The sequence below is a fragment of the Coenobita brevimanus genome, chromosome 30, assembly GCF_032717465.1.
Source record: "Coenobita brevimanus isolate Jiangsu-jjx chromosome 30, ASM3271746v2, whole genome shotgun sequence".
NCBI lineage: Eukaryota > Metazoa > Arthropoda > Malacostraca > Decapoda > Coenobitidae > Coenobita > Coenobita brevimanus.
In genome coordinates, this window is record NC_136983.1 from 435,694 (window position 1) to 460,417 (window position 24,724).

General features: G+C 44.1%; 1 protein-coding gene across 1 annotated transcript; it reads right to left on the reverse strand.

Moving 5' to 3' along the window:
* Nucleotides 1–4,017: 4,017 nt before the first annotated feature.
* On the reverse strand, nt 4,018–24,442 carry LOC145395196 (protein-lysine N-methyltransferase SMYD4-like). The gene is made up of 16 exons (XM_080268884.1): nt 24,279–24,442; nt 23,688–23,787; nt 21,763–21,900; nt 21,247–21,415; nt 19,805–19,967; nt 18,927–19,082; nt 12,551–12,724; nt 11,830–11,989; nt 11,236–11,401; nt 8,669–8,786; nt 7,881–7,954; nt 7,299–7,411; nt 5,749–5,974; nt 5,308–5,454; nt 4,765–4,915; nt 4,018–4,139 (listed from the first exon to the last, which is right to left on the reverse strand). Exons 1-16 carry the CDS (start codon nt 24,440–24,442, stop codon nt 4,043–4,045), a joined length of 2,316 nt encoding a protein of 771 aa, XP_080125010.1. The 3' UTR covers nt 4,018–4,042.
* Between the last annotated feature and the right edge of the window lie 282 nt (nt 24,443–24,724).

A 24,724-nucleotide genomic window follows, 5' to 3' on the forward strand; every position in this document is an offset into this window, starting at 1 on the left:
CCACTACATAACACCAATTCCACACCACTACAAAACACCAATTCTACACCACAACGCCTACCTACACCACCAACATCAACTCCCCACCACTACAAAACGCTAATACCGGTACCACTACACCTATCCACCAGTATACCCAGCCTGTCCTACACTATAACCATCTAAATAACACTAGTTCCACACCACAACACCTCTCTATCCCATACTTTAACTAAATACATGTGCATCACCACCATCATCATCATCACAACCCAGCCTATCGCACAACATAACCACCACACTAACACCACCCACACAAAACCAGTAGACCCTCGATTTAACAGACCTCAATAGACACATACAGGATTTTATGGACACTACAAACGCCACTAAACTTCCATCAGCCATAACAAACAGTGTCCGTTAAATGGGGTGCAGTGGGTGGCAGTCCATGTGTTTCCTAACCTTTGTACTCCAACCTGGCCTGACATTGCCCTCTCCCCATCATGATTACTGAGTTGTAATGACACAATATAATAATACTGTACTAGTCATGAAGAAGTGCTGTGACAAGGATGTGAAAAAAGCAGCAAGAGGGTGAAATTATGGGCCAGATTAGTATAAAATGGGTATAGTTTACATTTTAAGTACAAGAATATGCAGCTGTACCCATTTATTTTCAAACACGTGCCTGAAATCCAACCTCAGGGGAACCATCAGATATAAGGGACTATCAGGGACTATCAGGTTTACCAGATCAGACACCCCCTCCCCCCCCTCCCAATTACTGTACTACATCTATTTGAAGGGTACAGCACAGAGGGATTTCTCTGTGAACGTGATGCTCGGAGAAACTATAAAAGAACTGTTGAAAAACGAACATGAATCCTTAGTAGAAAGTGAATATATTGAGAGAGAGAGAGAGAGAGATTGATTTTGTCACTTGAGGTACTTGTAATAAGCTACAAAGAGCCAGGCCTAAAAAAAAAAGACCTGGGATGAGATCATCGTGTTTGACCTCAGGGATAAGGGAACGATCACAGAGGCTGCCAGAGATTAAGCAGCGTGGAGAGCCGCCATTAGGTGACCAAGGCTGACGCATGCATGTTGGACCCTTTATAAATAATTGATAAAAATTATAGGAACCAAAACCTGGACCAAGTTAAAATGAAAAGAGTATAGTCAACAACCACACCACTAAAAATGCATAATTTATCATTTTCAACTTCACTGAGGTGGTTTGGCCATGTGGAGAGGATGGACAACAAGAGATTAATGAGGAGAGTGCATGTGAGTGAGTTAGAGGGGGGGAGAGGGAAGGGGAGGCTGAGGATAAGATGGACAGATGGAGTGGAGAGGTAGCAGAGGGATGGGTGTAAGCTGGGGAGGGCAGTGAAATGGTGGGGGACAGGGCAACATGGAGGCCATTTGTTTGTGGCTACCCCTTACAGAACTGAGGTGTAAGGCAACAGACAGACAGACAGAAATTCACACCACCTGAAATACCAGTAATATTCACCCAATAATCACGAATCACAAACAGATCACATCATATTTGAAGAACACGGGTAGACTATCACAAAGGCCTGAATTCTTGTACGTTTAGGAAGCTCCCTAGCACCTCTTCCTTAGTGATTTATTTTTGGACACAGCAGGTGAATACAGTATACTTTGCATATTATCTACGCAGGGTATGGCGAAATTAGAAAGATTTATGTAACACGGAGGAGCAGGGTAAGGGGTAAAAACAAAATACAGGCCGTCCACGACTTACAAAAATAATTGATTCCTGAAGGTCTTTTGTAAGTTCACAAGTCCATCTTTTATCTACAGACACTTTTATATCATTCACCAAGATTTCATGCATGTATGGCTAATATAAACAAGAATAAATTCAATGACTGTGATATATTTATACCGGTATATAAAGTGCAGTCTATGTATAACACGACACAGGTTATGTGGAACCTCGTGTTAAATCAATTTCGTGTTATGTGGTTACAAATATTTACATGTAAAACTGGGGGTTAGGTTCGGGAGACCACATATTTTTCCCCAAACACATGAACATATTTTTCCCCAAACACAAGAAATTCTTCAGGAAATGCCACTGGCAATGCATCAAAGCCCACGAACAGTGAACTCTGACCATGAACTTCGCATTTATTTATGCTTTTAAATGAGAAGTACGTCAACCAAGCAGTATAATTTGTATGAAAAGTTTACATGGACTCAACTACTGGATTAATATCAACATGTAAACCCATCGCATATTGTAGGAGTCAAACTCCTGATCCCGAGTCGTCAACAAATCACTACGGTCATCACAAAATCTGTTCACAGTTACTGCATTGAAGTTACCTATATGTAAAAACTCTTGAGTATTGCTGTTCCCTCATCACACAATTTGCACCAGTTATAATGACCACCCTGTGCCTCCCCCACCTCTATCTCTTTGTCTGAAGGGGGGCGCAGTAGCACAGTGGTAGCGCGCTGGACTTGTGATTGGGGGATTGCAAGTTCGAGCCTCGCCTGGGCTGCCGTGCCGGGAGGGGCAGCTCCCTCCTGTAACCCTAGCGGGGCTATATAGTCCAATACAGGGCTTAGCTCGGGGGAACTCCATTTCTCCCATTTTTTTTTTCTTTGTCTGAAGCCCTCTCACCCTTCAGCACACGTACCTGTCCAACCCAACCCTAACCCCACGATTACTAACAACACAAAGTTCTTTCACTCTACACCATCGCCTTTCTACTCCATACCTACTTCTGTGCTATCCTCTCTCTCTCAACCACATTAAAGCCCATTATTGTCTCCACTCCTCCACTTATCCCCTACCCTTCCCCGAACTGTAATTACACTATCACCTCACCTCCTTGTAAGAGTCTTCACCTGACCCCATCCTTCCTTGAGATGACTGACCTACCACACACACACACACACAGTTCCTACTGTCAAGGGATTCAGTGTAATCACACCTGCCACATCATTCAGCTTCTCCCCTCTCTCTTAATTATGTCCACTTTGGTTCCCGTTGTAACTGCTGCTGTTTTCTGTTGCTACCACCACCATCACTCTCACAACTTTTCCATTTCTGAGACATGTTGGGGGAAATAATCAAATCTAAATGACGAAAATCACAGCTGATGTTACTTGTATTGAAAACAACAATGCTCTGGGCTTCCGAGCAGGGGGAAGGCGGGAGCGCACCGTCGCCATCTGTCGTGGACCACCAACTTGTGCTTGGCGTGTGGTCTGAATCGCTAAATTACGTTTTTTATATTTTTTGTAACTCTGAAAATTATTTTTTGTATCTGCAGATTTTTCGTAAGTCGATCCTTCGTAAGTAGGGGTCTGACTGTAAGTCAGTTTGAGTAAAAACAACAAAGCACCAAGTTACACAACATATGAAACAAAACTCGACACACTATGTTACACTGGCATGGCTTGCTAGTGGCTCAAAGCGTGTAAAGAAAGAGTAATGAAGCATGGTAGAGAGAGCAACAACAGTCTATTGTGCATATACAGTAGCAGAACCAAGGAATGCTTCTATACCCAATGGAGACTAATATGATTATTAGATACTGTCAATAAATATATATAGATATAGATGGGGCTGGAATGTGTTGGTGTAGTGATCAGGAGGGGTAGACTGAGATGGTTTGGGAATGCTGGAAGGATGAAGACAATTGTGTGCAGAGGGTGAGAAGTGTGAACGTCAGGGGTAGGGTTGCAAGAAGCAGACCGAAAAAGACTTGGGACGAGGCCATAGTGTGGCCCCAGGGATTAGGGAACTAAACAGGGAGGCTGCTAGAGATTAAGCAGCATGGAGAGCTGCCATTTAGCAATGAAGGTTAACACATGCAAGTACGCTGGAGCCTTAGAAACAATACAATACAAAATGGATCTACAGGTAGGAAGTCAAGCCACAGTATGCTTACTCTGCCACTGAGATATTTGAAAGAAACTGCAAAAGGATTATATTCTGGGGGGGGAGCCACCTAGAAAATATATACTGCTTTCAATCCTTATTTATACCATGTCACTGCAGTTCAAGTTTCCATTCTTATTCAGTGGCCAGATACACCTTCCACTGGGGGCCATAATTAAGGGTAAAGATGCCATCCACTCTTTTCCGCACTGCCTTCAGCTCTTCGTCATACCTGGGAATTAGAGAGTGGGATGAAAATCTATCTGACTATAGCCGGATGCCTTAATCCCATAACGGGTGGCCAAAAACACATTGCCTCCAGGCCTCCCTGTCCCCTGCCATTTTGCAAATCAAACTATATATAAAATCACAGCACCTATGAAAAGGAAATAGGCAAATGGAACTAATTCTATTACTGACATTTTCTTTCTCTCTCTCTCTCTCTCTCTCTCTGTTTTTTTTTTTTTTCTACTGTGTTGGTAAAAAATTATGAGAAAGTGTGATGTCAATAAACTGATTTGGGGAGAAGGCAGCTAAATGGCACGTGACAGGGTGACATGGAGTCAATTTGTTTGTGGCCAACCCTTACAAGATTAAGGCATCTGGAAAGATGGTAAGTAAGACTAGAAAGAAATACCCAGCTGTCAACATGTCCCCACTACTCAAACACCTACTTACAGAGAGAGAGAGAGAGAGAATGTGTGTGTGTGTGTGTGTGTGTGTGTGTGTGTGTGTGTGTATGTGTGTGTGTGTGTGTGTGTGTGTGTGTGTGTGTGTGTGTGTGTGTGTGTGTGTGTGTGTGTGTGTGTGATTGTGTGTGTGTGTAATAACTTCTTCCTCACCACACAAACACCTACTTTGCTGGGTTCTCACAAGCAGCAGCAGCCAGTGCCAGGACGTCAGTAAACTTGAGCAGTTCGTGTGCCAACTCAACACTGTGTGGGCCGTAGCGGGTCTCAGTCAGCCCAACGCACTCACGCACCTCATCACAGCACTCCACGTACTCCCCTGTGGGATGGCGAAAGGGTGCTGTGAGTCGAAGGGAGGGCAGACTGATGGCAGAGGCTGTGTGTGTGTGTGTGTGTGTGTGTGTGTGTGTGTGTGTGTGTGTGTGTGTGTGTGTGTGTGTGTGTGTGTGTGTGTGGATCCTGACAATGCTGCTCCATGTGATGTATTGTACATATCTAAGTTCATGACCAAGATATGTACGAACCAAAAAAAAAGAGCCGAAGATTTAAATGTGAAACAACTTTTTGAAAAAATAAAAATAAATAAATAAATAATAATAATAATAATAATAACAATAATAATTTGTAGTAGTAGTCCCAGTAATAACAATAATAAATAAAAAATAAGAATGAACACTTGTATCAACCCAACCCGACACAGTATAAACATACCATGGGCAGCGAGGGCAGCCGCAAACCTATCCCTCAGCCTCACCATGGTTGCACTGCCCCTCTGATACACTCCAGCACCAGCGCCCACACCGGCTCTAAACAACTCCACCGCCTGGCCCGCATCACCTCGCTTCAGTGCTGCATCACCTGAAAGTAGAAATAGGGGGTTCTGGCTATCCCTATCCAATTTAGTTCTCCCTCCCTCCCTCACACACACACACACACACACACACACACACACACACAAGCCTAATTTGACAGATACAGATAACTCTCCCTCTCTCACACACAAACACACACCCACACACACACAAAACCTAGACTGATAAGCAAATAGAGAGAGACAGATGGATAGACACTATTCTTTTCTCCAGGCCAGGACTGGAATCAAGTTCATGCAGACAGCAGACAACTAACCCCCTGACCACCACCCATCCTCACCAGCTTCGAGCAGTGACGACACTTTAGCTGTAACTTGTGACAGGAAGGCCGACGGTCCCTGTAACTTGTGGCAGTGTATACAGAACAACGCACTCCGCCGCTCCTCTCCTCCTCTCTCCGGGTCTCCTCCACTTCTCTCCAGGTCCTCCTCCCCTCCATTCTCGTCTCCCCCAACCCAGGATGCCACCCCTCCACATGACTCGCACTGTATGCCATTCCACACAGCCTGTAAAACTGGTTAAATGAATCCAATGTCTATTTACTGTACTTTCCTTTCAGCTTTACTCTGTCTATCTACCTATCTATCTACCCCTTGTCTACTTAAACTACTACAGCTCATTCCATATCCTCTTCGGTTACGGAAGCTCCCTAACACCTCTTCCTAAGCAATTTATTTTGCTTATTACACCTTGCTATTCTCCTCTGAGTCATTTAAATCATTCTAACATTGCCATGGACTTCAAGAATAATAAACAAAATTAAATCAACCTGCCAATACCCAAAACTAAATATACAGAACTAGCTATACCCAAAAATAAATTGCTAAGGAAGAGGTGTTAGGGAGCTTCCTTAAACAATACAGGTCTTGTTATGTTCTCACCTGAGGGAACTGGGCCACTCTTACTGCATGAATGCTATGTTGTTGGTTACAGAAAATTCAATAAGCCTCAGGTTTGAGGTAAAAACGAGTCATCTTAGTTAAGTCAAATCAACCCTCCAATCTGACTACATCTGGCCATCAACTGAGCTGACAGGGATTAGGAATGAGTCTCCTTGGTTACAAGTCAAATTAACCCTCCACTCTACACTTGGCCATCAACTGAGCTGACAGGATTAGGAATGAGTCTCCTTGGTTACAAGTCAAATTAACCCTCCACTCTACACTTGGCCATCACCTGAGCTGAAAAGGGTTAGGGATCTTTGCCAAGTTAGGAATGAGTCTCCTTGGTTACAAATCAAATCAACCCTCCAACCTGACTACACTTGGTCATAAACTGAGCTGAAATGGCCTGAGTGAACACACTATAACAGTCAGCACTACTGCTAGAGGAGATATAAGTAGGTAACTCTGCACCTGGTAACACAAATACCCCCAGACTCCCTCCTCATCCAACAAAAGAGGATGGTGACCTGCAGAAAGACAATTTCAGCCAGCAGTCCACCGGGTCACTTCTCTAATGAACCAACCATCACAACAAGCCATGTTGTGCAGTCTTATTTGCAGTTCACAGGAATAACTTGTAGTTTATGAAAGTTATATCACAAACATCCATAACTTCAGCAATAATACTTTTTTGGAAATATTCTAAGTGAGGCAGAGATGACTGGTTAATTATCCTGTTCCAAAGTAGTAACCCTTGCCTTCCTAACATGGCGGTGATATAACCAGAAATGCTTGGCTCTACAGTCCCCCCAAAGGAAGAACATTTGCATAACCAGGCAGTGGCAACCCCCAGTTATATCAGTGCCACCACACGAAGACCTCCCTCTCCTACACTAGGCCTAAAGTACAGTAATGTAGTACAAACTTAGTGTACCAGCAACCCCACCTCCTTCCTCATGTACTGTGGCTGGGTACAGGGAGGACACTTGCAGGTAAAGAAGTACTGTTGTTTTAGTGCCTCTTGTCTCTCTTCTCGGGTCTGGCGGCAGTAGTGTGGACCTGCAGTGGAACAGTAGGGTGAATTTGATTTGATATGGTGTGCAGTGCTGTGAAGGTTTAGTATGGCTGGGCTGGGCAGGGTTAGGTCTGGTTTTATCATGGCACGTGAGGCAAAATTTGGTTGGCCGTGGGTGGCTGATACAGTATTGTCAGCTAGGTTAGGTTAGGGCAGGATAGCCTAAGTTATGTAAAATCTAGATGAGTTTGCAGTTAAGTCCATTAGGTTTGGTTATGGGAGTGAAGTCTGATTCAGAACAGCTTGCTTCATCAGAATTAAAAACTTAGAAGGACTATGAGACATAAGCGCTATTGGTCCATTACGGTTGCTAAATTTATGTGTCCGGAAACAATCACAGAAAGCAGAGTGTACAGTATCTGGAGTGAAAGATGAACTGATACCATATTAAAAAAAAAAAGTAAATAAAATAAAATGGAACAGAGATCATCCCTAACTGAATATGAAACTCACCATAACAATTGAAGATCTGGTCCCCCGCCTTCACATCCTCTATGGTGCGGATTACCAACATGTCTCCAATGAAGCTGAAAAAATAAGGTATGATGGTGTGACTGGAAAAGCTTTAATTAACGGTGAGTGAATGCATGTAAGACTCATTATCCTATCTACCTATCTAGCTTATCCATAGCCAGACACCTTAATCCTGTAGGGGACAGCCACAAACAAACTGCATTCATGTCATATTTAACATTAAGCTGCCCCCCTCCCCCCACCTCCAAATCACACCTCCCTCTCATATCTCTCCATGCAATCCCTCCACCTCATCCTTGGCCTCCCCCTCTCCCTCTACTCTTCCACCTCGCTCATATACACTGCCCCAGTCAATCCCTCATTCTCCATTCTCTCCACACCACTTCTTACACTTTCCAGCACATCCACATCAACAATACAATGCTCCTTCATTTCCTCGTCTGTCTGTTTGTCTCTCCACATAACTCAACATGGCCATACCAAAATCAAGAGCAATAAATCACACGCTGACAACACTGGGGCACCTGACTGGCTGTTGGGTAGTTTGCAGACGTCACCCTCCTTTCCTACACCCCAACCCTCCATCTCATCCTTATTCTCCCTCTTCCTCTCTTCACTGCACCTCACTGAAATACATTCTTGTAGTAAATCCCTCATTCTCCATTCTCTCTATACTTCCACCTCATCCATGGTTTCCCCTTCCCCCCTCACTCAAATACTCCCTCTCCAGCTAACATGGCCGTCCCACACCAACAGCAAGCAATCACCTGTTAATAATATTGGGTTTACAGGAGTGGTTCATTAGGCTGGCTGTCGGGTAAATAGCAGACGCCACCCTCCTCTGCTGCACCTCCTCCAGCCTCTTCCCCAGGCTGCCTTGGCCCTCTGTGTAGACAGAAACATACCCAGGCAAGTTAAATTTATATGTTGTTGCTGATGCTCTTCTTATTATTATTATTATTTAATGTATGCTCGCCATCCCCTCATTCGATGTAGTGCTGCTCTCAGGTGACTGCCCTTTCCTCTCATCCTTCCTCTGGTCTTTCTTTCCTTCACTTTTTCCTCTTCCTTCTACCTGTAGGTGACTCTACACTGAGTGACAAGCCAAATGGTTTCCTGTACACCAGGACACCATTTACTATGCTGGGTGGTAAAAATTATGGCATCTGTTAGTTTAGTGGGTAATTTAAAGCTCTCCAATCGGATAGAGGCGGTGCAGGTTTATATCCAAGGAATGGTTGGGGTTTACTGCATGCGTAATGCCACTCAGGGATGAGTGTGGCTGGTCACTCTCATCTTAAATGTCAGGACCAACTTGCCTAACCCTGGGTTCCTATGCTCCTCATGAGGCAACACAGGATTAGATGAATGAATGAATGAAAATGTAAGGAAGAAGGAACCAAAGGCCAGAAGTCTGCATTTTGTTCCCTCCAAGAAAACACAAAAACAAGATAAGACAGAGCCAACTTCAAGAGTCTACATATACTGATATCTTCCTGTCCTTCTTCATCATTACTGTTCAATATGCCTTACAGTGCTAGACAGAGCCACCTGTGTCCATTACCTGCCTCCCTGTCCCATAAACCAGGTGTTCTTAAAGCAGTGCCTCAATACCTTATGGGGATATCAAAATGGGTTCTTGGGGGTAACCAGAAAGGCATCCTAAAAAAATGAACAACTGGTGTAGCCCATGGTAACTATAGCCAGCCTCTTTTTGCAGGAAATTGAAGGTGAAGAGAGTAATAATATTAGAGAGGTCATGAAGTGTAGCCTCAGGGATAAGAGACTGAATAAGGAGGCTGCCAGAGATTGAGCAGCATGGAGAGCCGCCATTAGGTGACCAAGGCCAATGCATACAAGCATGTTGGAGCCTTTATAAACGAAACAAAACAAAACAAAACAGAGGGGGTATCAGGCTGACAAAGAGTTCAACCTGGTTGTATTATGGGTGAAAAAGTTTAAGAACCACTGCCCTAAATGGTATACGGTTGGCTGGGGGAGAGAAGGGCAACTTCAGCCTGCAGTCCACCAGGTTCACATCCAGAAGAGCCTCAGGTCACAACAACAACTACATAAACAACACCAAGACATCTCATTCCACAATCATCTTCATCCTGACCTATTTACCCAACTAACGATGCTGTGAGAGACATTTCAGAAACATGGAAAATGTGAAAGTGGAAGCACTACAGTATCAACTGCATGCAAAAGTACAACTGCCTGGAATACACGTTAACCACGACTTTATGTATTTGACAGCCTTGGTTATAATTGTACTGTACATACAGAGCCTATTTAACCTGCTGATGACAACTGGAGGGCTTATATGAGGGACTGAACAGGGAGGCTGCCAGAGATCAAGCAGTGTAGACAGTCGCCATTAGGTGACCAAGGCCGACATGTGTTGGAGCATATATACCCAATACAATAGGACAGCTGCCATCTAAGGCTAATGGGTCCAGCCCACCCCAGGTAGCAAATTGTACTTGGGAAGATATATGTACTGGTACTGTAAGTGTAGAAGTCTCAGCCAAAAATCTGACTGTGTAAATATGGTTGAGTTCCCCACCTGAGTGTTCTGTCTGGCTAACTACCAAGCTTTTGACCCAATGACGCTCCCTCGGTAGTACCTACCAGGCTCATATTCTCATCAGGCATGGAAGCTCCCAACACCTCTTTGTAAGTGATTTATTTTTAAATACAGCTGACTAACAATGTTCTATACATTATTTATGCATCAGACGGTGATACACAAGGATTTGTACAAAACAGCAGAGGACGACAAGATGTAGATTTGTATACCACACAAGAAGACGAAAAGGGGTACCTTATATAACACAGCAGAGGATGACAAGGTGCAATAAATGAAATCAATAATTCAGAAAGGGGTGTCAGGGAGCTATAAACCAAATCAATCACTTAGGAAGAGGTGTTAGGGAGCAATAAACCAAATCAATCACTTAAGAAGAGGTGTTAGGGAGCAATAAACCAAATCAATCACTTAAGAAGAGGTGTTAGGGAGCAATAAACCAAATCGATCACTTAGGAAGAGGTGTTAGGGAGCAATAAACCAAATCCATCACTTAGGAAGAGGTGTTAGGGAGCAATAAACCAAATCAATCACTTAGGAAGAGGTGTTAGGGAGCAATAAACCAAATCAATCACTTAGGAAGAGGTGTTAGGGAGCAATAAACCAAATCAATCACTTAGGAAGAGGCGTTAGGGAGCAATAAACCAAATCAATCACTTAGGAAGAGGTGTCAGGGAGCAATAAACCAAATCAATCAACCGTCCTCAGCACCAAGCATACACAAATCCTCAAATAAATCCGCACCTGCCGCCACTCTCTCCACCCTCGTTATGGCGTGGGCATTTGACACCAGCTGTGCCACGTGCCTCATCAGAGCCGCTGCCAGACTGTCAACGCTCCACCCGACACCACCTCCATGTGTCAGGAAGGCTGTCTTGTCTGATAATGTCTTGGCAAGGATTATGGATGCCTGATGGATCGAGAGGCCATGGATTAGCTTGGATATATGCGGATATTGCTGACAAGGACATATAAAAGGTATAACATAATAATAATAATAATAATAATAATAATACATGACACCACATAAACCAAATCTTTACTTATATTTTGGCAAGGGTTATGGATGTCTGTGATGGAGGGGGGGGGGGACATGAAGAAGGCCACTGGTGAGAGAAGTCAAGTATAATTTTCATCTCTGGGCCATTATATTACACCATCACTCTTCCATACATGACAACAATGCTGGCAATTACAATGATGCCAACCTAACCCCTTTATGCTCAATATTACCATGCACCAGTGTGATATTAACCTGCAGTGTAATATTGACCTGCTGCAGTGAAATATTAACTTGGAATATTAACATGCACCCGTGGAATCCTCAGCACAACCCACCAGACAGTACTGCAGTTGGTCCTCAGGTGAGCAGGAGCCCAGGTGCGGCATGAGGTGGTACACAGCGCGGTACCTGCCCTCCGCCCCGCCCCGTCCAGCCCCATTGTACCCACCACCATCACCAGTACCGGCAACCCTTCCCTTATCGATCTTCTCGTCTCTGGTGGGAAGGATATGGGAGGGAAATTAATAAAGCTCATGGTCTCTTTCCCCCCACCCTCCTCCCCCACTCTCTCTCTCTCTCTCCTTTACTATCAAGTCTGGTGCTGAAGAGGGATACTTTCACCTACTTCCCTATCCCCCAAAAGGACGATGGTGGACTGCAGAAGGGCAAATTCATCCCGCACTCCACTGGGTTCACATTGCGGATGAACCCAGGGCCACGACAACACCAAAAACAAAAAGGTAATCCACAAAATATGCCAAGCAAAATAATGTAGTCTACTGTAAGAGATAAATACCAAAAAATAAATGCCAGGGGGTCTCTTAACCAAACATAAATACCCTCTGCGAGTCCCCTAATGTCGGCGTAGGTGGATTATAAATGCCAATCCCCTAATGTTGGCGTAAGTGACAATAAACAGCCTCTGCCAATCCCCTAGTCTTGGCGTAAGTGACAATAAATGCCCTCTGCAAATCACCTAGTCCTGGTGTGTGAAAATACCTTCTGTCAATCACCTAATCTTGGTGTAAATGACAAAAAATTGCCTCTGCCAATCACCTAATCTTGGCGTAAGTGTTCCAGCCAGCAACAAGAAGTATACGCAGGGCGAGGTGAGCAATGCCGACGGATGAGAGAAGGTGTAGGAGGCGGCACTCGTAGTGGTGACAGCCTTGCATCCCCTCCACACGACACTCCTCACTGCAGTACACCACATCGCGGCACCCACCACACCTGCAGGGGAGAGAGAGAGAGCTGAAAGGAGAGGAGAGGAGGGGAGAGAAGAGGGGAGGGGAGGGGAGAGATTACATTCTTGGCAGCTTACTTCCCTCCTCACTGCAGTACAACTCATCACAACATTTATCACACTTGGATTTTTTTTTTTTTTTTTTTTTCAAAGAAGAAGGAACCAAAGGTCAGAATCCCACAAGACTGTTCCTTCCAAGAAAAAATACAAACAATACAATCCATCTCCTTAGCCTGCCAGAGACTGTTACATCTGCACAGAGCTGATACAACCCATTTATCAAACACGGCAGAGATTTTAATAGTTCTGAACCTTATTTCCCTCCTCACTGCAGTACACTACACCCCATCACGGCTTCACGCACGGATTACACCTATTACACTTGAGGATGGGACAGCTATCAAAGATCTGCCTAACAATGGGCAACACATTCACCATCCAAGTTCCTGAAATCCTGCCTCCACCTCATGGACATAAAACATCCACACTTACACACCTCCTACCACTCATCAGCAAGAGTCAGTCCAATAACCATTACTTCACTGGGAGAGAAGAGGTGCCCAACCCACCTCATACCTATTGCAGTCAGTAACATCAATCCACACCCTTATGATAAACAGCAGGACAGTGAGCAATGACATCTGAGACACAATAACGTTATCGGTGGAGCCCAACCAACTTTCCAGAATATTGTGTATGAGTTTCACATTTCTTCAACCTAAAAATGGGACAATATTACTGACCACAGCTGTCCACTCCTCTGCACAAATTTTTTCCCCACAGCCCAATGCCCTGTCGCTTCCCTAGTCCCATTGCCTGTCATACCTCTCTTTCTCATACATTCATTTACCGTTCTTTTTTCTTTTTAATGTACAGAACTAGTGAATTTCTCGGGAAGTGGCACTTCTGAGAAATGAGTAACCTGATTATTATTATCTATCTATCTATTGCCAGATGCCTTAATCCCATAAGGGGTGGCCACAAACAAATCGCTTCCACGTCACCCTGTCCCCCACCATTTCACTGCCCTGCTCCCAACTCACACCCCCCTCTCTCATACACCTCTCCACTCCATCCCTCCATCTCATCCTTGGCCTCCTCCTCCCTCTCTCCCCCTCCGCCTCACTCACACATTATTATTATTATTACTATTACTACTACTGTTGTTACTACCACTATTACAGTTACTTTTATTCATTCATTCATCATCTAATCCAGTGTTTCCCCATGAGGAGTGTAGAAGCCCGGGGCTAGGCAAGTTGGTCCTGACATTTAAGATGAAAGTGACCAGCCTCACTCATCCCTGAGTGGCATTATGTGAGCAATGTACCCCAACCACCCCTTGAATATAAACCTGCATTGCCTCAATCCAACTGGAACACCTTAATTACCCACTAAACCACCAGGTGCCATAATTTGGTTATATAGTTACCCAGCATAGTAAATGGTTTCCTGGTGTACAGGAAAGCAATTGACTTGTCACTCAGTGTAGTCACCCACTGGCAGAAGAGAAAAGAATGAAGGAAAGAAGGACAAAAGAGGAAGGATGGAAAGAAGGAAGAAAGGAAAAGGCAGGCACCTGAAGGCAGCAGTACACTGAGTGGGTGGATGGTGAGTGCCCCCACCAACCACTGAATTACTTACATGAAGGAATGTTAGTGCCAACTTTAACATATGGATGTGAGACTATGATGTGGCATGAAAATGAAAAGTCAAGAGTAAAAGCAGTGGAGATGGGACTGCTGAGGAATGTATGTGGAGTACAGAGAGTGGACAGGATACGAAATAAAGTGATTCATGGAAGATGAGGAGTGAGGAAGTCGGTGAACACCAAAATCGAAGAGACAGTACTGAGATGGTATGGTGATGTGGAGAGAATGGATAACAATAGAGTGGTGAAAAAGGTATATCTAAACGAATCTGAGGGAGGGAGGAGGCGAGGCAGAAAAGGGAGAAGGTGGAATGATATGGTGGATGAGTGTGTGAGGAAGAGAGGTATGGAAGTCGGTGAGGCTAAGGAACTGACAAGAGATAAAGCTGGCTGGATGAATGTTGTAAGAAGTGCATGACCAAAGATTTGGTACCCCTTTTTGATGGGACAGTGACTGGATTGTCTCTATCGGATACGTTTATGTGAAGCTACAGAATGTGGTGAATGTTCTTAGCGTTACCAGACAAAGCAAGGATTCTGAGAGCTTGAATGATGAGTGAATGAAAGTGTGGCCCACTGGACTGGGTAAACTTGGGCTGTCTGGACACTGCTACTCCTCACCCTGCTCTAGGATGGGAAAAGAGGTCCAGATGATGATGAATTATTACTATATATACACTTTCATCTTGGCCAACCATGCCTTCTCCCACCTTCAAACTCATTCAGATACACCCTATTCACCACCCTATTTACTTATCTCTTTCTCACACACATATCTAACCACTAACTTCTTGAAGGCATATCACATGCCTTCCCACCGTCAAACTTATTCAGATATACTTTACAGTATTATACTACTACTACTAGTTCTATTACTACTACTACTACTGTTAAGCTAACTTGGCCTAAAACTGCCATCTCTCCATGTTCAAATCTCAATTCCAACAACAGATGAACACTAGAATATGGTCTATCTATCTATCTATTGCCAGATGCCTTAATCCCATAAGAGGTGGCCACAAACAAATTGCCTCCATGTTGCTCTGTCCCATGCCTTTTTACTGCCCTGCTCATAGCTCACATGCCTCTCTCTCATATACCTCTCCACTCCATCCCTCCTTCTCATCCTTGGCCTCCCCCTCCCTCTCCCCCCTTCCACCTCACTCACACTCTCCTTGTCAGTCTCTCACTCTCCATCCTTTCCACATGGCCAAACCACCTCAGTGTGTTTCTCCTAACACTTCCTATCACATCCACATCCACACCACAACACTCCATCACTTCCTCGTGTGTCAGCCAGTCTCTCCATATGACTCCACAGGCTCCTCTCAAATAACTCATTTCCACTGCTCTCACTCTTGACTTGCGTCCCTCCAACAAGGTCCAAGCTTCACTTCTACATGTTAAAGTTGGTATCACAATACTGTCATGTAGTAACTTTTTCACTTCCATGCTCACTTCCCCGTTTCTTATCACTGCTTTCAAGGAACCAGCAACCTTTCTTCCTTGTTGTACCCTATCAAAGCACTTCACCCTCCGAACTTCCATCCTTACTCATCACACCACCCAAGTACTTAAACGTACTCACATTTTCCATTTCCTCCTCATCCAACCTCACTGTACATTCACTGACTTCACTCCTCTCAAAGACCATCACTTTACTCTTCCCTACATTCACCCTTAGATTCTGTTTCTTACACACTCTCCCAAACTCATCCACCAAGCCTTGCAGCTCCCCTTCGTCTTCACTTAACAACACAGTATCATCTGCAAAACACCAGTACAGGGAGTTTCCAAACACTACCCTCTCTCACCAGGGCCACTCCAACATCCACTGTCCTACATTGTACCTCTTTTATTACCCCATCCATGTACAGACTGAACAACCAAGGAGACATGACACATCCCTGTTTCAGCCCAACCTTCGAAGAGAAATATTCACTCAGTTCACCATCCAAACACACTGCAGCCTTAGAACCATCATACATACTCTTCACAGCGTTCAACAACTTCCCATCTACTCCATATATTCTTCATACTTTCCACAATCCTTGTCTATCCACCCTGTCATATGCTTTCTCCAATTTTTCTTTCCCTTCTCTAGAAACGTTTCCACGAAAGATTTAGGAATGAAGATCTGATCTACACAACCTCTTCCCTTCCTAAAACCTCCCTGTTCTTCTCCAACTAATTCCTCTGTTATTTCCCTAGCTCTGTCAGTAAGTATCCTACCACATACTTTCCTATTACACTAAGAGGGCAAATGCCCCTATGATTACCACACACTTCTTTTTCCCCTTTTCCTTTGTACAAGGGAATATTTATACCTAACTTCCAATCATCTGGGACTCTACCTTCCTCCCAGGCCAATCTGCACATCTTCCACATCCATTCTACTACTATCTCTCCCCCATGCTTCAGCATTTCACCACGCACTCCATCAATTCCTGGGGCTTTCCCCATTTTAACTTTCTTCGTTGCTTCCACGACTTCCATCCTACTGATTTCTTCCTGTCTTCTCACATCCCTCCTTCTCCCAGCTATTCCCCAGCCACTTATACTCGCATTACTTCCATCCTCTATGTTCAACAATTCCTTAAAGTGTTCTCTCCATCTGCTCACTTCTTCTCCCTTCTCCACTTGTAATCTACCACATTTATCTTTCACTCCCTGACTAACTTCATTGCCACCCTGTCTAACTCTCTTTATCTCTTTCCAGAGCATTTTCTTACATTCCCTCCACTTTACACTCAAATTCCTTCCAAATTCCTCATCCACTCTCTTCTTATTCTCTCTTATTAATCTTTTCACCTCTCTCTTCCTCTCTACATAATATTCTCTCTTCTGTTTCTCAACTTCTTCCATGCCCCTACTTCTCATCCATTCATTATATGCTTTCTTCTTGCCACAGCCTGTCTCACCTCTTCATACAACCATGTTGTTCCTTGCACCCCCTTTTGTCATCTCTTCACCCCACACACCACCTCCCATGCTGCACAAATTTCCTCTGTGAATATCTTGCACACACCTTCCACGTCCCCCATCTACTCCAATCAATATTTACACAATCACTCCTCCACTTCTCTCTTATATTCTGCCTTTTTCTCATCCTCTTGTAACCTTTCCAACCTCCTTGCATATACTACTTCCTCCTGTCCTTCCCTTCTTCTATTTCTCCATTTAAGATGGACCTTGATTCTCACCACCACCAAGCAGTGGTCAGAAAGTCCACTCCCCCAACCTCTATATGCTCTTGCATCCATTACACACCTCATCCTTTCATCCACACACACATAATCAATCATTGCCTTCCATTCATTCAGTTCACTACCCACCCTTCTCATCACTCGCCATGTATACCTATGGATCATTTTGTGCCTGAAGAGGGTATTGGGTACCACCAACCCCCTCCCAGCACAAATGTCCACTAAAGCACTGCCATTCTCATCTATCTCAGTAGGCACACCCCACTCACCAACTTCTTCATCCACCTTCACATTCCCTACTTTACCATTTATATCGCCAATCAAAAACACACTCCCATTCCTTTCAAACTTTTCCATGCACACTTCCACATTTGTCCAGAACTCTTCTCTCACTCTGCTTGCACGTTCTTGCATTGGCACATACACGCACACAGTCACCCACATTTGTAGTCCAACTATCAATCTCCCCCTCAAAATCCTTGACCCAACTGATCCACACTCTCTTATATTCTCCTTCCATCTTTTACTCACAATACACACTCCTTCTTTTGCCCTATCATTCTCACCTACTCCTACGCATATACCACAACAATATTGTGCTAGTCATAGAAAAGTGCTATGTACGGGATGGAGAGCTAGATTATTACCTTATTCTACCACTGAGCTACGTGAAGTAAGCTGAAAAATTACAAGTATATCGGAAAAGGAACGGTTTGCGGGCTCCTGGCCTTTGATTCCTTCTTCCATGCATTTAAAAAAAAAAAAAAAAAAAAAAAAAAAAAAAAAAATATTACCACCAGCTCTACTTCTACAAATAATAATAATAATAATAATAATAATAATAATAATAATAATAATACCACCCCTTGGATATAAACCTGCATCGGCTCAATCCGACTGGAACACCTTAATTACCCACTAAACCACCAGGCGCCATAATTTGGTTACGGTATATAGTTACCACCCAGCATAGTAAATGGTTTCCTGGTGTACGGGAAACCATTTGACTTGTCACTCAGTGAAGTGGAAAGAATGAAAGAAAGAGAGACAGAAGAGGAAAGATGAAAAGACGGAAGGAAGAGAGAAAAGGGCAGTCACCCAAGAGCAGCACTACACTGAGTGAGTGGATGGTGAGTGCCATCACCTACCACCAACTAATAATAATAATCATCATCATCATCATCATCATAATACTACAACAATAATAATAATACATAATAGTAATAACTATAAAATCACACATAATAATAATAATACAGTATTAATAATAATAATAATAATAATAATAATAGTAATAATAAAATAATAATAATAATAAAAATGATAACGTACGGGAGAGGTAGAGGTGCAGGGGCCAGGCAAGTGAGGCAGTGTGATGTGAGCAAATCAGGCAACAACAACACAGCATAGGGCTTCTCCGTAAACACCACTGACCCTCTCCCCACGTCTTCCACCGCTACCACATGCCGGCCAAACTTCTCATTCTCTCTGTAGGGAAGAATGGATTGCGTTATCATCATCATCATCATCATATAATCCTGTTCTTCATTATCATCACATATCATCATCATTTTTAACTCGTTTCCGACACAAGGACGGGGTGGGGTAGGGTCCAATGATATTAAATAAAGAAATACAACCAACTCCCCACCTTACATTAAAAACACTGGTCAAGTTAGTACTTCATGGAGGGTTGAGTGGAGAGGGAGACATGAGAGTAGGAGGGGAGGAGAGGAGAGGAGAGGAGTGGAGAAGAGAGGAGAGACCAGGGAGGGAGGGAGAAGTGGAAGGAAGAAGGCAAGGATGGAAGGGATGGAGGGAGAGAGGAAAGTAGATGGGAAGGAGAGGATGAAAGAAGGTCAGGATGGAAGGGAGGGAGGGAGCAAGAGAGAGCTTGTTACCTCATCTCAAAGCACTGGTCAGATAATTCACTGAGCAGCTTTGAGAGGAGAGAGGGAGGGAGTGAGAGGGGAAAGGTGAGGAGAGGAGAGGAGAGACACAGAGGAAAGGAGAGGAGAGGAGAGAGGAAGGACGGACGGACGAGAGGAAAGAGGGTGCAAGAGATAGACCTACTTTCCTCATTTCAACAGCAATGGTCATACTTCACAGAGCTGCTTTTGAGATGAGGCAGGGAGGGAGAGGAGAGGAGAGGAGAGGATGAGGGAAGGGAGGAGTGGAATGGATGGAGGATGTGAAAGAGAGTTAGTTACCTCATCTCAAAAGCACTGGTCATGTACTTCACAGAGGTACTTTCCCCACACACAAGGTCTGGCACAACTAAGGTGTCTTTTGCAGCGTGGGTGGGTTGGTGTGGGGGGGATGGCGGGTTAATTAGACTTGATTCTATCTCTGACGCCTCTTTCTCGCACTTTTCTGGGGACGAAGAGAGATGTGTTATTAGCTGTCATCATCATTATCACCACCACTGCCATCACCATCACCACCACCACCACCATTATCAATACCATCACCATCATCGACATCACCACCACCATCATAATAATCATCACCACCACCACCACCACCATTATCAATACCATCACCATCATCGACATCACCACCACCATCATAATCATCACCACCAAATCAGGTGGCTTCACTACCCACTTATACAAACATCCTTCCCTATCCCCTGAAAGGATGATGGTGGACAACAGGAAAAGGGCAACTACAGCCTGCAGGCCACTGGGTTTACATCTAGACAAGCCTGGGGTTTAACAACTACTACTATTATCTTCATTATCCTGCCTTCATGTCCTGATCAAGGGTAGGGTGAGACAGGATGGTATTCTTGTCGGGTAAGGAGCCTCTCTAGCACCTCTTCCTTAGTGACTTCTAAACTACCCATTAATATCCTCTTTTCCAGGCTTTTTACGTTTCTCCAATATCGGAACAGACTGCATAAATAAAACACAGGAATGTAGTAACAGAGTACAATCAGAAATAAATCAGTAATTGAGAGGTGTTAGTAAGTCTCCTAACCACAGCAGAATACTGTCCCTGGGTCCAGACAGCAGGAAAAACATGATGGAGGGAGAACCAGTGTCAGTCTGTAATTATTTAACACAACAAGACAATTCCCACAACTTGAATACTATGTTGTGGATGCATGAAATATAATACACCTTAGTTTTATTGGCCAGAACTGTGTCTCCAATACTGTAGTCTGTTTATCCTCGCCTGGCAAAGCTCCCTAACACCTTTCAGCTCAGTAATGGCCAAATGTTAGTCAAATTGGAGGATGAATTTGACTATAAACCAAGGAGACTCATTCCTGCCTTATAACTAAGACTCATTCCTATAGACAGTTTAATCTCCTCTCACAGCAACTCCCTAGCCTTTTTCAGTTCAATTAATAGCCAAATGTTAGTCAGACTGGGGGGAAAAATTTGACCAGTAACCAAGAAGACTCAATCCTACTTTATAACTAAGGCTCATCAAACTTCACACATCCATGACTAAGTATTCCAGTTGTGACAGTTGCCCAGTTCCATCCCGTTCTTGAGAAAAAAAAAAAAAATCACCCAATCTGACTACCCTTGGCCATCAAGTGAGCTGAAAGAGGATACGGATTTTTTGTCAGATCGAAAAACTACACTACAGTATATCTCAAAATTCTGATGTTGTTATATCCTGCTGCTTTCTCTCTCACCTCTACATTCAGGTGTCAAATCCAGGTGTCTAAGGAGCTGTAACGCTTCCCTGGCCTGAGTAATCTGACCCAGCGCCGCGTGACACTTGGCGCGTCGTATGAACACCTTGTGACGCAGACTCAAGGGATAGCCCACACTCTCTGCTCGGTCTAGGTCGCATAGTGCATCCTGGAGAGAAAATGTACACTCAACATAATCATCATTACCATCATCACCATCGTCATTATCATCACCATCATCATGACTAGTACTAACATAATCATTAACATTATCATCATTCACATCACCACCAAACTCATCATCACTCACACCACCACCACCACCACAATCATTACTCACACCACCACCACCACCACAATCATTAATCACACCACCACCACCACCACAATCATTAATCACACCACCACCACCAAAATCATTAATCACACCACCTCCACCACCATCACCACTAATAATCACTAACACTACCACCAATGTCAATCACCACCACCACCACCACCATCCTCATGACTCACCTTGTACCGGGCCATCTGAACCAGCACAGCGGAGCGATTGGCATAGGCGAGGGGCAGCGTTGGTGAGGCAGGTGGGGCCAGCTGTAGACACTCATTGTAACACCTCAACGCCTCACTGTCCTGCTTTTTCATATAGGCCTGCAAAATTAGATATACCTGAATGGGGAGGCTGCCAGAGATCAAGCAGCATGGACAGCCAAAAGAGATGTAACTGAACAGGGAGGCAGCCAGAGATCGAGCAGCATGGAGAACCGCCATTAGGTGACCAAGGCTGATGTATACAAGCACGCTGGAGCCTTTATAAACCATACAACAATATATCTGACTCAAAACTAGCAATGAATACCATATATCTCATGGGATGCCTTGTTCAGTAATCCCCCTGAATATGTTATGTGACGAGCTCCAAGGGGTACACCACACCCTAGTTCTTACACACACACACACACACACACACACACACATCACCGCGTAAAAAGTTATTGTACACAGAGCTGAATATAACAAGGTTCAGCAGGAATGCGTATATGGTCCAGGGCAACCCACCCAACGATGTCTAAAAACAAGTTTGCAACTCTCCTAAACTGGTAATGAGTTCCCTTCCTGGCACTCCACTAGCTAACAAAAAAATAAATAAATAAATAAGAATGAAAATAAAATCATAAAAATTATAATAATAAAAATAATCATCATCATCTGGACCTCCTTTCCCACTTGGTGCTTGAATTCCAACAGCACACCACTGCTCCACCACCAACACCAACACACCCAATAAGTTCAATGACCATCTCTGAGCAAAAAATTGACAACTTGCATGAGGGCAATCGTGGAGACACAAACAGCAATCGTATATCAACCAGCGTGGCTTCATGCAGGACCATAACCATCGTATAGACAAAAATTCTATCACATTATGATGGTCCTGATTTTTTTATCATCATCAACTAAGTGATTCATTGCATACCAGTTCATCATATAACAAGGATCTGCTGTATTTCCAGGTCTGCCAAAATTTCCCTCTATCTGACTATCTATTGCCAAACGCCTTAATCCTGTAAGGGGTGGCCACAAACAAATCACCCCTATGGTGCCCTGTCCCCCATCATTTCACTGCCTTGCTCCCAGCTCACATCCCCCTCTCTAACATACCTCTCCACTCCATCCCTCCATCTCATCCTTGGCCTCCCCCTCCCTCTCCCACCCTCCATCTCACTCTCATCAAAATCAAAATGGAGAAAACAGAGGACGAGAAAGACATGGGACGAGATCATTAAGTGTGACCTCAGGGTTAAGGGACCGAACAGGGAGGCTGTAATAGATCGTGCAGGGTGGAGAGCCGCCATTAGGTGACCAAGGCCGACGCATTCAAGCATGTTGGAGCCTTTAAAAACAAAACAAAGCAAAACGGACATAAGGCCCCTTTGAATTTCCTCCATGCACTGCCTCAAGTTATTTTCATGATTCTGCTCTATGGAGGAAATCTTAAGGCACCATGAATAAAAATAAATACCGTAAATAAATATAAAATAACTATAAACAAAATTAAATAAAACAAAATGATAAAATAAACTGAATTAAAAAATAAATGTCTGACCTCCATTGTCTCAGTTCACCCTCAGGCACATTCTGATTTACAGTACTTAATGAATCTATCTATCTATCTATCTATTGCCAGACGCCTCAATCCCATTTGGGGTGGTCACAAACAAATCGCCTCCAAGTCGCCCTGTCCCCTGCCATTTCACTGCCCTGCTCCCAACTCACACCCCCCTCTCTCATATACCTCTCCACCCCGTCCCTCCATCTCATCCTCGGCCTCCCCCTCCCTCTTCCCCCCTCCACCTCACTCACATACACTCTCTTCGTCAGTCTTTCTTATTGAAGCTCCTCAAATGCCCTTATAACACAGACGCAGTTGTGTTTACCTTGGATCCTCTGGTCTTTGCCTGAACCGCAGCCGCCTCACACTTGCCGTGGTCTGCACAGCGCTCGTACAACACACCCAACAGGTTCTCTAGCTCCTCCCTGACACAGAAAATACATACTGTCACCATCACTATCATCACCCACCACCATCATCACACCATCATCACTACCATCATCATCATTATCATCAATATCACCACCACCACCACCATCACATCATCATCACTACCATCAACACCACCACCACCACCACCATCATCATCCTGAACTCTTATTTTCCCACCTATGATGTAGTTAAGTAGGGATCAAAGAGTAAGGAACAAAGATGCAAGTTTAAGGGGCTTATGATTAAAATCTTAGGGACATGGGAATGACTTGTAAGGCTGCCTAAGACTGAGCAGTGTGAACACTGCCATTACACGACCAAAGCTGACGTATTCAAGCATGTTGGAGTCTAAACGATACAATATGATCAAGAACTTATAATGCACCAAATAATCTCTATCTTATGTAACTTAAGGATGAGGTGTGGGTGACGTAGTTTAATAATGCCTCACACACTTGACAGTCAAGACTAAGACAAATCTCACCTGATGCTGATCCTGTAGTCTCCCTCAAACAGCACCTGAGCCTCCAGCAGGTACCTGATCTTGCCTAGCGGTGTGTCTCGCTTACAGAACTCCCTCAGTGCACCTGTCCTCACCATCACCAGTGTCAGCCGGTCCAACAGAGGCTGGCAGTTAAATGTCTCCATGGCAGTGTGGACCAGAACAACCTCTCAATCTGAAAATTAAAAATATATCCAATGAGTATCATACCCAGTCTACCCGACTCTGAAATATACTGTAAACCCTCTCTATAGTCTAGGTATCTATCACCAGATGCCTTAAGCCTGTAAGGAGTGGCCATAAACATATTGCCTCCATGTCGCCTCGTCTCCTGCCATTTCACTGCCCTCCCCCCAACTTAAAACCCACTCTCATACACTTCTCTACTCCACCCCTCTATCTCATCCTCAGTCTCCCCCTCGTTAAAC